Source organism: Condylura cristata, unplaced genomic scaffold (genome assembly GCF_000260355.1).
Source record: "Condylura cristata isolate star-nosed mole 26May11 unplaced genomic scaffold, ConCri1.0 scaffold00038, whole genome shotgun sequence".
Taxonomy (NCBI): domain Eukaryota; kingdom Metazoa; phylum Chordata; class Mammalia; order Eulipotyphla; family Talpidae; genus Condylura; species Condylura cristata.
In genome coordinates, this window is record NW_004567139.1 from 4,098,812 (window position 1) to 4,112,082 (window position 13,271).

A 13,271-nucleotide genomic window follows, 5' to 3' on the forward strand; every position below is an offset into this window, starting at 1 on the left:
AGATAAAGACAATCTGATATTGAATCTATAGACATTTTGCTATTTGAAAAAAAAAAGCATAAAGTCAAATTGAATTCCCTATAGTTTTATTATATATTGGTCATCCATCAGGACATAAAATATACAACAAATAATCCAGTTATTTCTAAAAGGAAATTCTATTTCCACCTGAAGTCAAATCAGCAAATGATTAATTTTAGAGGCAGTATCAATCCTTTACAACTTTTAAATGGGCATCCCCTCCCCTTCTCACCTTTTCTGAATTCATCACATTTAAAGCTGCACTATGAGGAGCAGCAGAGACATAGTCACTGTCATTAAACATCGTCACCATTATGTTCTGGTTTGTTAAAAAGTCAATAAGGTCACTGATATCTGAGTCTAGTATTGAAAAAAGCAAATAATATAATTAGTTTAACTGAGAAACAGACATAGGTTTGTGATGACATTAGAAAGAGGTCTCTCTTTATAAAGAAGCATTTCATCTTCATTAGATAAGACATAAATAAGAACACTGACTCTGGAGCCAATCACACTAGATTCACACCCAAGTGGATATATACATACAGGCCTTTGAGCAGAAACTGGCATACGTGTTTTAGCTGTTGCTACTACTATTACTGCTCACATTGAAAGTTTATCTATTACACTCACCTGAAAGTTTGTTAAATGGTGAGACTAAAAATCTACCTGCTAATTTTTTGTAACAAGACAAGTGCCTGACTCAGAAATGTAGAGGTGAGGGTGTGTAGGGTATGGAACAAACAAGTAAATGTCAGTTACCTTAACTGACTTAAAATATTAAAACACATGATCAGGTTTCCATTCACATGTAATCTTTAAACTGCTTGAAGTCAAGGGAATGATTTTAAAGACTGTTTTGAATTTCAGATTTTACCAATGTGTTCTATGAACATTTCCCTTCCATCTTCAAAAAAAGTGGGATTCAAGGACGATACAAACCATCATAACTGAGTATGGCAGAAGGGGTGTGACTCCACCCCAAACTTGAAAGTCAGAGAGTGGAGTTTTTGGTGAGGCCACAGATACTCCTAACCCAGTGCCTGCGTTAGATCTTAAGGAACAGTGAGACCTGTGCCACAAAAGCCTTACGAGGAGGGCAAGACACCACCCAGCACAGACCTAAGGAGGCCAGCACTGCCTGGTGGGAACATGGCTCTACTTAGAACCTACAACAAGGCCTCAGAAAATAAGAGATACATACACAACCCACTCTAGAAGTACTAAAATCAGCAAAAGAGACATCGCTTTGAAAATACTAGAATGTCTACAGATCAGTGAGGATGAACGCAAAACAGAAAGTTTGTCATTTATGTACAATTCTCCAACTGCAAAAAATGTTACACTATCCAAGCACAGTTTCATGCAGTACATTTTAGTAACATAATTAAATGTATTCCTCCTCCAATGTATACACTGACAGCCAGCTTTTAAGAGTTATGATTTTTAAGAGTAAATTAAAATAACCCCTAACTATGGTATTTCAACACGGGTCAAGACTCTGAAGTTAATAGTAAACCGAAAGAAAAGAAAATAGAATGTAGGTGAAGCATTAGAAAACAATCTACAGAGTTGATGAGCATAGAAAGGGTTACATGTCAGGCAACTTTCTAACACAGCTAGCAAGATAAACAAACAAGGTTGTTTTTGTTTTGCTGTGTATCTGCTAGTTAGATAACCTTGATTTATCTAAGAATCTGGGGACTACGAACTATCTGTACATATGGAGGATGTTAAAAGAACTGATTGTAAATGAATGAATTTTGTATAAGGTTTTAACATTTCAAAAACTAGTTTTTACCATTTGTGCCTTGCTTCTGGCCACATGAGTTTTAGTCTTCATATTTGACACTTACATAAGAATAACCAATAGCCAATCCAAAAACATTCGTTACAAATTTAAGATAGTTGATTATAAATATTTATATCTAAGGCCATCCACTTAATTCTACTAAACTTCTCAGTCTTCGAAGAATTGTTTAAATTAAACATATCTACTTAGATACACAACTGCATAAATACAACATGCTGTAACTCTTTCTGCAGAGGGTCTTTCAACTTCTGAAGTTTATTTTTGCTACTCAGACTTTGAGTGAGATGGCACATGATGACATTTTTTTGAAAGAGAAATTTTATTAAAATGTATACATTAGGCCATTTAAAAAAATTGTCACCTACAATTTAACCAGAATAATCACTTTTGTGACAATCAGTCAGCATCAATAAGCTATTTTATTTAAGTTATAGCTGAGCAGACATAGCAGCCTTTACCTTGCATTCTTTCTAAAGATCCAGACTTCTGGCCTATGTGTACCCTCAACCCTATACCCCAACCAACACACATTCACAGACCTTCACACACTCTCACCAGTAGAATTTTGAAGTAGAAGATCTGTTTTGTATTTGTCAGGCTTTTCTCCAGGCTTTAGGAAATATAAGTCTGGAACAAGTTTGACAGGAACCACAGCACTTTTAAAGGAGTGATGTACCAAAAACATAAAAATCTGAACTGCAAAAAATATCAAAAGCAGAAGCAGCCTAAAAGGGAAAGTAAAAAGCAATTCAAGGCACATCAGTATGTAAATTTGCTAAAACATCTTCCACCAAATGACAATTAAAATACTCATTAACAAACAAAAGTTCTTAGAATTCAAATTTCCATTCTCCCAAATGATTTTGTGACAAGGCTGGACAGGAAAGCAACATTCACTGACAACATTAATAGTTAAACAATTATGTCAACAGTAACCAGAGTCACTGTAACAGTTTGTACAGGTATGTAACTCTGGAGCCTCCATTTTTAAAGAACCAGAACTTATGTCGTATTTACATCTCATTACAGATATAAAGGTGTAATAATCCCCTCAGGGACAATTACTACTTCTATTCTGTTTACTCTCCACTGATTTTTAGAACACATGACACAAAAAATTTTAAACACAGAGAAGAAAATGAAAATATAGTACAACTTTGTGTGATTGATAGCTGATAATCCCTCCCCACATTAATTTCACTGTATACCACAGTTCTAGGGATCATCACTTATAGCTGGGCTAGGTCATAATTCTAAAACCTTCTTACTGTCTGGACGGCAGAATTTCTCTTATTTTGCAACTATCTCCATTTTAAGTGATAGGTGCCAGAACAAATGGGTAGACAGAGTTAGTTATCAGACTTGAGCATTTTATAATCTTCAGAAACTCAATAATATTTTAAAACCATTTTTAATTATAAATATGTCTAAACCAGCATTCCCAAAAGCATACTTTATTGAAATAAATCAATAAAGTTAATAGGTATCTTAGATTTAAAAAAAACTCATGATTAAATATTTGGAAGTCCCAGGTTAAACAAAGTTAAGCAATATCTTTATCATAAACAAAAAATAAACTTAAATACAATGACAGTAATTCAAAAACTACATAATTAGAGAATATTGTCACTGTCATTTTATACATGAGACTGAAATGTGACAATTTTTAAAAAGGCTCTAATAACATTTGATGAAATTACTATAAGCATAATTTTCTGACATCATGAAATTATAGTTGACCTTTCAAAACTATATAATCATTACATACCTGCATTTAAAAAAATGAGATGACTAATCTAAATTGAATTCTTAAAAAAAGTAGCTCATCTGGCAGAAGGTAATTATACTTACACACTTCTCACTGATTTACTTTCACGTTTCAAGTTAAGGATGTGAAACTTTGCTATTGTATACACCTGCTGTTTCCAAAGGCTCATGGTGCTCACTAGTGAAGCTTTGGTTTCAGAAAGAATAAGTAAGCTCTGCTCCATTTCATCAAAAGACTTTGAATCTATTTCTTCCTCTGGTGGCTGCTGAGTAAATACACTATAATCTATTTGTCAAAACAAAACAAAAAGTTAGGAAATTATGGTATATTCCTTAAGAAGATGAAAACTTCTATGAAGCAAGTACATGTTAATGAAGCATTCAGCCTTGTGGTGATGCAGGACAAATGGAATTCTCACATGCTTAAGATTATCATCAAAATTGAGCATATTCCTACCTTGTGACACAGAAATTCTCTACTAGATCTAATTCAACAGAGACATGTACATTGAACCACTGAAACATATAAGAACACCCATAAACTGGAAAGAATCTAAATGATTATCAACAGGTGACTGAATAAATAAGTTGGAAAATACCCCTATAATAATGTAAAACAATGAAAGTGAGCTACTGAACAGCTACAGTAGTCAGCTCAGCCAAGACCTCCAAGATACATCTAGGTTACTACCTCTCAAGACCACCCTATTATTCCACCATTAACAGCAAGTATCTCAGTTACATATTTATTCACCAGTTTATTTCTTCCCCTTTCCAAAAATTAAATTTCACATGCTTATATAAATATTTGTCTAGTTCACTTCTGTCTGATTCACTGCCTAAAATGTCCGTTGGTTTTGTTTTTACCTGCTTGGTCAATTTCTGCTTCAACTTCAAGCTTTAAGAATACATCTTCCAACGTTGTCATTGAGACACCATAAGAAATAACACCTAAATTTGAATGAGTATCTAGAGCAGAAAAGAGACCTAAAAAAAAAAAAAGAATTAAAGCGTGTTATGTAGTTAACCACAACAATCATAACTACTCCAAAAAAGGTATTAAAAACAATGTATGATTAATTTTACTCTGTGAGCCCAGTGGTTTTCAAGCTTTTAGTCTTGGGAGTCTTGAACATTCTTTTTTTATTTTATAAAGACATATTTTACATTATTCTGCATTTCGTGCATTTTCCCATCTCAGTTGTAATTCCCGTGGGCTTCTCACCACCACTTCACCCGTGTGCCATCACCATAGTCCCGTGTGCTCTTCCCACCCTCGTCTGACCTTGCTCCTCTTTCCTCCCCCATAGAATGTCCACTCATAGCAGAGTGTAAGGGATCAGCGGGAAAAAAAAAAAAAAAAAAAATATATATATATATATATATATGTTCATATAGTAATTGTAATAAAGTTTGTAATAAAGTAAAAATGAACATCAGCTAACAACTACAAACCAACAATAACCCTGAGTCTTAAGCATTTGCATAAACTAGTAAGTACTCCAAGGAATGTTTGTTTATAGAGAAACATAAGGTACTTATCATTATAAATAAGCATTAAGAAATACTTTACATAGAGAATAATAGGCAGGGCGCATTAAGTTCAATCCAGTTAATGATTTTAATGATTCTTTTTCTTTTATCTAGATTTAGATAGACAATTTCTACCTAACTATGAGACAGACACTCTGAGAATTAGGTGTACAGTATCTACATCAGTAATAGCCTTTTGGTTATTAAGAAATCCCCAAATAAAGGTGACAGAATTTGACTTCTTTAATCTAAACCAGGAAAATAATGCCACAATTAAAATAATTCAAGAGTTTATCATGCAGTCATGTAATTCATCATGGAATCATGAAACTGGAAAACAACTTGAAGACATACACAGACAATTCTATGTATATTAGTATGTGTATAAACATTACAACTTATTCCCAGAAGTCCAACAAGCAAATGGAATAATTTGTTTCCTTTACATAAAAGCAATACAATCATTAACATGCTAGTTAGATTTTCCTGAATGTTTTTTGTAATTTAAAAAGGAACATGTTATCTTGTATAAATAATTCTAGTTTTCACAAGCAAAACAAAGCAGAAAAAAAAAATTAACCCTGACATGTAGGGACATAGGTGATAATTTGTGTGATATTTATACACAGAAAGATAACAAGGTAAATCAAGAAAACCTATGCTCAATGTAAGATACTGGTTGAAAAACCAAGAAGCTGAAAGTAGGTAATACCTGAAAATTTGTCCATGTCCTTGAAAGGCAAGCTGTACACAAGCTGTTGGTCATTCTGTTGCAGTAAAGCAGCTCCAGGTATATGTTGTTCCACCAAGGAAGAAAGAGATTCTGTGGCACAGTATTTGTCCACATGCATACTAGAGAAAACCAAACAGCACCATTTTTTATGATTATTCAGTAAACAACCAAAAGTAAATTCTGAATGACTTACGTTTACACTAGGACCATAAAAAAATGACCAGAGCAATATGGCAAACCCTCATCTAATAACTATAGCTTAAGAATTTAATAAAGAATGAAACCAAGAGACAATGAATGATACCTCAGGCGGTAGCCAATTCCCCATTTACTTTTGAGAAACATTGAAGAGCCAACACATTTCAACATTCCTTGTGATATGACAGCTTTTCTATCTGCAAAGAGAGATTTGTTTTATTTTTTTAAGTTAATAACATCAATAGTAATTGTCATTACTATTATAGATCACTGTATGACACACCAGTGCATACAGCTCATTAACTAATCAGAACAACCTGTTGCGAAAGGCTCAAAATGAATTATTATCACTCATTTTTGAGATGAAAACACTGATGCAATGAGAAAATGTCAGTAGTCTTCTCTCATTTCACAGAGACATTAAATGACAAAGCAGGACCTGCACCCCTGCAGTCTTACTGTAGAGCACATCTTCGTAATGCTGCTCCAGGTATCTCAGACTCTTCCTAAGAGGCTTACTAATGCAAGGACTTTCAAAACTTCCTTTAAAGTCAAATGTAAAAATCACAACAAAAAGGTAACAAAAACAAAATATTAGTTTGCTGGTTTTTTTAAACAAGACACTACTGGAAAAAAATGACATGCCCACTTCATCAGAAGTTGCTATAGAATTACAAATGCTTTGAGCTAGTCAGTTATTAAAAATGATGTACTGGTTAAATTCAGCATTCCATATATGTATATGTGTTTAAAACTATGCAGAAAACAGTTAACATAGCAAGCCTTGGATTGCTTTTTATGACGAACAGTTTATTTCTCAGGATTTAGCAACTCTATGCCTAACCTCCCATTTGATGCAATAACTTAATTCTTCAAAAAATAAAAATCTCACCAGCAAGAATGTCAGCTTCATCCATGAAATGAGTACTAAACACTGTCACCCGGCTTGATTTTCTGTATTTTAGAAGATTCCAAACAATATGACGAGAACAGGGGTCCATTCCAGCTGTTGGCTCATCTAGCAATAGTATCTGTTTCAAAGGGGCAGAGACAAAGGACACAAAAACATTAATTCAAAAGGATACCTGCACCCTTATGCTTACTGCAGCTATTTTCAATAGCTAAGATACTGAACAATCCAAATATCCATTGAAATTTAACAATCATTTTCCACTGTATTTTCCCCAGCTCTTTCAAAGAAACAAAATATTGCAGATGTAACTAAAGGCTACCATTGCTCTTTCTAGATATAACCACTGTCATGAAGATGGCATCTTTCTGAACTCAGCTTTAATACCCTATTACTATAATTACATTCATAACAACATATAACTACAGCCTATTTTTTTAATTCAACAAAACTTGATGACACTAATATATTTTACCTTTGGATTCCCAAGAACAGCAATTCCTAATGACAGTTTTCTTTTTTGACCACCACTTAGCTTTTTGGCTTGGTTATCTTTGATAGCCTGCATGTCTAAATCCAGTAAAACCTTCTGCACCTATAAAAGTAAAGTGTGAACAATATTTTTGGAATTGTACCATTATATATAGTTTTAAAATGCCCTGATTTTAATATTAACTTGAAAATTGCTCTTTTACTGCAGAACTTAATTTTTACTTATATTCATACATAACTTTGAAATAACAAATGGAAGGGTTCCCGATGGAAAGGTCTGTTTTGCTTTTGTGACCTCCTGGGTAGTAGGGAAGGTCTGCACAAAGGTTCTATGTGTGTGTGGATGGAGAAGAGGAAGACAGGAGGGAGAAAGTAAAGGAAGAAGAAAAGAAAGAAATACCTTTACTGAGAGACTAGTATCCTACAGATGAAACAAGGACTATTTCATATGTGTTAAAACATAAATTCCATCTAACTTTTAAAACTGATATTCTGTCTACTGGTTCAGAGCAGGTTTTATGTGTGGATTGTCAACATATTTTCACTATACAAGATATTACAAAGATCATTAGTTTACAGGGAGCAAAAGTTGTCTGTATGAATAACATACTTCTTGTATTACATTATTGGCTGGTATTCCTTTGATTGAAGCCAAAATGGATAAGTTTTCTTCTACTGTCAAAACATCAAAGTGTATATCTAACTGTGGACAAATGCCGATCATTTTCCTTGCTTCAAACATTTCATCTATTTCTGAGACTCTGTGTCCATATATTGATGCAAACCCTAAAAGCAAAATATACATTTAAATTTCCATCAAATATATTAAGTACTAGAAAGTGCATATGCTTTAATATATACTGGTAATTCATTTTTTTTGCATGTTAGATATATGAGTTAATATAACATTAAAAGACAAACGTCATTACTACTGGTGGTCTTCTTCCAGTTATAGTCAAATCTCATTTACTCTTAGTTTCTCGTGATATTATATGATGGAAAGGGCAAGAAACTAGTAGCTTAACACTAAACAAATGATCTATCAGTGCATTAGTTACACTTCTATTCCAGAAGTAACTTTCTTTCATTTCAGGCATTATGTAATAATTAAGAGAACAAAGAACTAAAAATTTTCCCCTAACTAGTTGTGTGGTCTTAAGAAATTCACTTAATCTGAATTCCAGCTTTTCCCTTTTATAAACTATCTACTAATATATCCCACTTAAGATTTGTTAAATCAATTTGATAATGCATAGAGAACTGTCACAAGTATCTTAAGTTATTTTATAAATGTAAAATATCACTACTATGATTGAATAGTGACGTTGAGTAGGACAAGTAAAAATGAACAAATTTTGAAGGTGTTAGCATTCCTTTAAAAGATGCAAATACAGTATATGGACATTTGTTCCTTTTTCAAAGTAAAAAATTTATTGTACTGCCACCTATTTGGTTATGTTGAAATAACTGTGGAACTGTCAAACCATTCTCACCTTTATGACCATCATATATAACGTTTATATGCTAGGAGAACACAAACATCACTATTTTAGGAGACAGTGTTGACATTTATCATTCTTTTATTCCAAACTATTGTAATTAAAATCTTTTTATAGCTTCTCAACCTGAATTGTCTACTGATCTCAATTTCCAATTAATTACTGATTTATCCTTTGAAATGAAAAACACACATATACGTGCAAAATATCTGATAAAATAGCTACAAAATTAGATCCTTTCTACTTTACTAAACATGATTGAATCATTTTTTTATTGTCTATTGGAAAACATGTATATAGTCAAAAGAAGATACAGAAACTGGTCTCAAATCATTAAAAAATAATCACCAGGCCCTCCCTGGTGGTGCAGCGGGTTAAAGCACAGCACTGAGAAACTTAAGTCACTTCTGCATGAGATCAATCCCTGCCTTCCCTGGAGGAGATCCACATGGCGTGGCAGACCTCTCCTGACCCGCCCACTGCTCCCCTCAGCAGTGTACTTCGTCGATCTGCCTGTTCTGCTCCCCACTCTGTCTATGGTGAAGCCTCTCACCACCCCTGCACCTCTGGCCTGTACCCCAGTTCTGTATGAAGAAATGAATAAATCTTTAAAAAATAATAATTACCAGTACATACTTCAAGAATACATACTTTGGTTTATAACACTAATAAAACAAATATCTTTTTTTTTCCTGTTTAAATTAAATCAGAAAACTCTCACCATCAGAAGGTGGACATAATCCACAAAGAATATTCATCAGGGTAGTCTTTCCTGTTCCGCTGTGGCCAAGTAATGCAGTGATCTGACCTTCATATATGTCAAATGACAAATCTAGTTAAGGAAAAAGAATCAAATGCAATGTTTATTTTTGTTTAGCTATACAAGATAAGCCATCAGATGTGAGCAATCAGTAAATAAATCAGTAAGTTAAAAATAGATACAAGTTGTCAGCACATTTATCAGTTTAATATTTAATGTTATAGCATAATAATTCTTTGTGATAGTCAATATATGAGTAATAAGAGGAGTAATAAAATAAATTTCTATTTTTTGTTACATTAACAGATCTAGAGTGCACAAAATTTGATGGGAGCGGTTCTTCATACTCATTTTTGGGAATTTCCAAGGGTATTAAAACAAATAAAGAGACAATAAAAATTTGTTTCAAGTATATTTTTAGCCATGTTAAATATATTAGCATGAAACTAAAATTAACCTATTACATGGAAATAACAGTAAATACTTAAAAGGTCCTTTAAAAATAAAAGAAACATGGAATGAAAAACATAAACTGGATGGATGGGTCCATGACGAAAGGAAGACAGGGAAGGGATCTGAACAGCCAGTTTGAACATTTTCAACTTGCTTTTTCATTTGTATTTTAACATTATCAACTGATTTACTTGTGTGAGGAATACAAAGAAACAAAACAAACCCTTGGATTGGACTGCAGAACTGAGGTTATAGCACTGGGGTGAGATGGGAGGGTGCAGAGGGTGTGAAGGTGGTCAATGGAATGTGGTGGTTACTGGTATTTTGGCTGCATGCGAGTGTGGCGACATTCACATGTAGAGGTGTAAATCTATACCCTAAAATATGTAGTGTTGTAAACCAACATTACCTCAATAAAAAATAACTAATTTTAAAACTATAGTATGGATGGAATACTAGGAAAGCTACTTACTTCTCAAAGCCTCCACATTTTCGCCTTTCTTTCTGTAAGTCTTCTGGATACCACTGATTCTAAAAAACATTTTTGACTTTTTTTAAACAATTATTGTGTGTTTACTTGTATAAAATTTATAATAGCTGTAATTTTTAATAGGAATAATATCTTCCTAACAAAACTTACCGTAAGCCACGTTTGACAAATAATTACAAAATTATTTTCAAGAAAATACAAGTAAAAGTTTACAATTCTCCATTTTATGCTTCATTCATTTTTAAAACCAGCCAACTTCTACAAAGAAACTAAAGCAGGGCCTCCCTGGTGGTGCAGGGGTTAAGTCTCAGTGCTATGAAGCTATCTAAGACACTGTGGCAGGAGTTAGATCCCTGGGAGTGACCCTCAGGGCACAGCAGACCTCTCCTGCCTCCCAGTCAATCCCCTCAAGAGTGGATTTCAGTCAATCTGCCTGTTCTACTCCCCACTCTATGTCTGGTGAATCTAGTCAACTCCTGTATCTCTGCCTTATACCCCAGTTCTTATATGCATAAATAAATAAAATAAATCTTTAACCAAAAAAAGAAACTAAGCCAAGCAATTTACAGATTTCTTTCTATCTTTTATAGTTTTTGTTTGTAGTCAAATTCTTAATCAGTTAAGAGAGATTAAAATCCAAAAGCTATTTCATATCATTACATTTCAAACTGTCTGTAAATGTGAAGTGATTCTCTCATTTGGTTTTAACTGTTTTATATAACTACTTAAAGAATTAATGGCTTATTTAGTCAATTTGAATTTTACCCTTGGGAAGGCAGACTATCAGTTCACAATGATTATTACATCATATACTTATCTTAAGTAATAAAAAAAACTTATATTTCATTTTTTACATATTTCTTTTTGTTTCTCCTCTTTAGTACTTTCTTATTTTGTTTTTGACTCTCGAAACAAGGAATGGAAATAAAATTCTTTGGTTCTTAAATTTCAACATATTCCAGTTATGTCACAACTTATGGAATTAACAGAGGACAACTTAATACACTGTATAACTCAGACAATGTAGCCTGAATAAAACAATAATATAAATTCTTATTTTGTTTCAAGCTACTTAATGGAAAAAGTTTAAAACAGCTTATATAAACAATAGGTTTTATTAAGTCTTAAAATTTCCATTAAAAATAAAATTTTAGGCCTTCCCTGGTGGCGCAGCAGGTAAAAGCGCAGCACTAAGAAGCTTAAGCCACTTCCGCTAGAGTTCATCCCTGCCTGCTCTGGAGGTGACCACATGGCGTGGCAGACCTCTCCTTACCCGCCCGCTGCTCCCCTCTGCAGTATACTTCTTCGATCTGCCTGTTCTGCTCCCCACTCTGTCCCTGGTGAATCCTCTCACTCTCTGCATCTCTGGCCTGTACTGTTCTGCTCCCAACTCTGTCCCTGGTGAATCCTCTCACCCTCCGCATCTCTGGTCTGTACCCCATTTTGTATGAATAAATAAATAAATCTTTAAAAAATAAACAAATAAATAAAATTTCAAATCTAGCAGCAATTTTACTTTATTTTTTCAACAAAAATAAGAACTTACAAGGAAAGCAACATTTACTAGTTATTGTGAGCATCATGAAATACATACCAAATCTTTTAAGATACCATATTTATGAACACTATTTAAAATACAGGCCTTAGCATGGCAAATTCTACTATTTGCACATCCTATACCTAAATTGCAAGGTTAAACCATACCTAATGGCTTCTTTTCCTATAAATTCTGAAGAAACAGGCTCAACAATTTCACTGAAACTAATACTTCCATTAACATTGCCCTCTGATAACTCCTTATAGTTTCTTTTGCTCTTTGACCAATAAGAAGGCTTCAGAAAGTACAAAGATGACCTCCGTAAGCCAAATTCCCCTGAAAAATAAAAATACTGAGTTATCATGACAAATCATTTCTTAAAGCTAGTTTTTAAGTCATAAAAGCAATATGTGAAGCATATGACAGCCTTCTTTTAACACTCGGATAGCAAATACTGTCTAATGTTACAGGAGAAACAGCTTGATTGACAAATAGTTTCTGAATTGCTCAGGGGGCCCTGGAATGTAAAGGTGAGTAAAATGCATTTTCTGTTCCCAAAGAACTTGCATCTTTAGGGGTACATATACATACCAAGTGGTTAGACATAATACAGAACATAAGACATATATATAATACATACTGTTATAAAAATTCAAAAAATGAAGTTTATACTGGAAAAGGTCTAAATGAGGGTCATTTTAGGTAGTATTTGAAAACAGGGAACTTTTAGAAACATAGTTCATAGAGAATTAGGATTAGGGTTAGAATTAGAATTAGAATTAGGAGGGTAACACAGCAGCAGAACAGACACAGGAGGCAGATAAGGAGATAGTGACAGATGCCCATGCTGTGTATTTCCATCTTCCTCTTCCCCCCCAAAAAACAATACTTGTCATTTTTTAAATGTCTACATGGCCACATACCTCAAAGAGATCTGATCCCAACGACACAGAAAATTCTCACGACTGTAACCAGCATTTGCATGTTCTGTTAACTGCTGGTCCAGTCATGAGCATGTAAAACAATCAGACAGCAGCAACAGGCTTAGCTGGGGAAAGACTCATC

At 33.7% G+C, this 13,271-nt stretch overlaps 1 protein-coding gene across 2 annotated transcripts in view; it reads right to left on the reverse strand.

Moving 5' to 3' along the window:
- The window catches only part of ABCA5 (ATP-binding cassette, sub-family A (ABC1), member 5), a 50,343-nt gene that overhangs the window by 16,143 nt on the left and 20,929 nt on the right, over positions 1–13,271 (reverse strand). For both annotated transcript variants that reach the window (XM_004693461.2, XM_012733121.1), the window contains 12 exons: positions 12,374–12,542; positions 10,652–10,710; positions 9,688–9,798; positions 8,078–8,253; positions 7,451–7,570; positions 6,958–7,096; positions 6,172–6,262; positions 5,847–5,986; positions 4,469–4,588; positions 3,686–3,887; positions 2,390–2,559; positions 254–381 (listed from right to left, as the gene is read on the reverse strand). In XM_004693461.2, the coding sequence (XP_004693518.1) occupies positions 254–381; positions 2,390–2,559; positions 3,686–3,887; positions 4,469–4,588; positions 5,847–5,986; positions 6,172–6,262; positions 6,958–7,096; positions 7,451–7,570; positions 8,078–8,253; positions 9,688–9,798; positions 10,652–10,710; positions 12,374–12,542 (1,625 nt within the window). The remainder of the gene's footprint in view (positions 1–253; positions 382–2,389; positions 2,560–3,685; positions 3,888–4,468; positions 4,589–5,846; positions 5,987–6,171; positions 6,263–6,957; positions 7,097–7,450; positions 7,571–8,077; positions 8,254–9,687; positions 9,799–10,651; positions 10,711–12,373; positions 12,543–13,271) is intronic.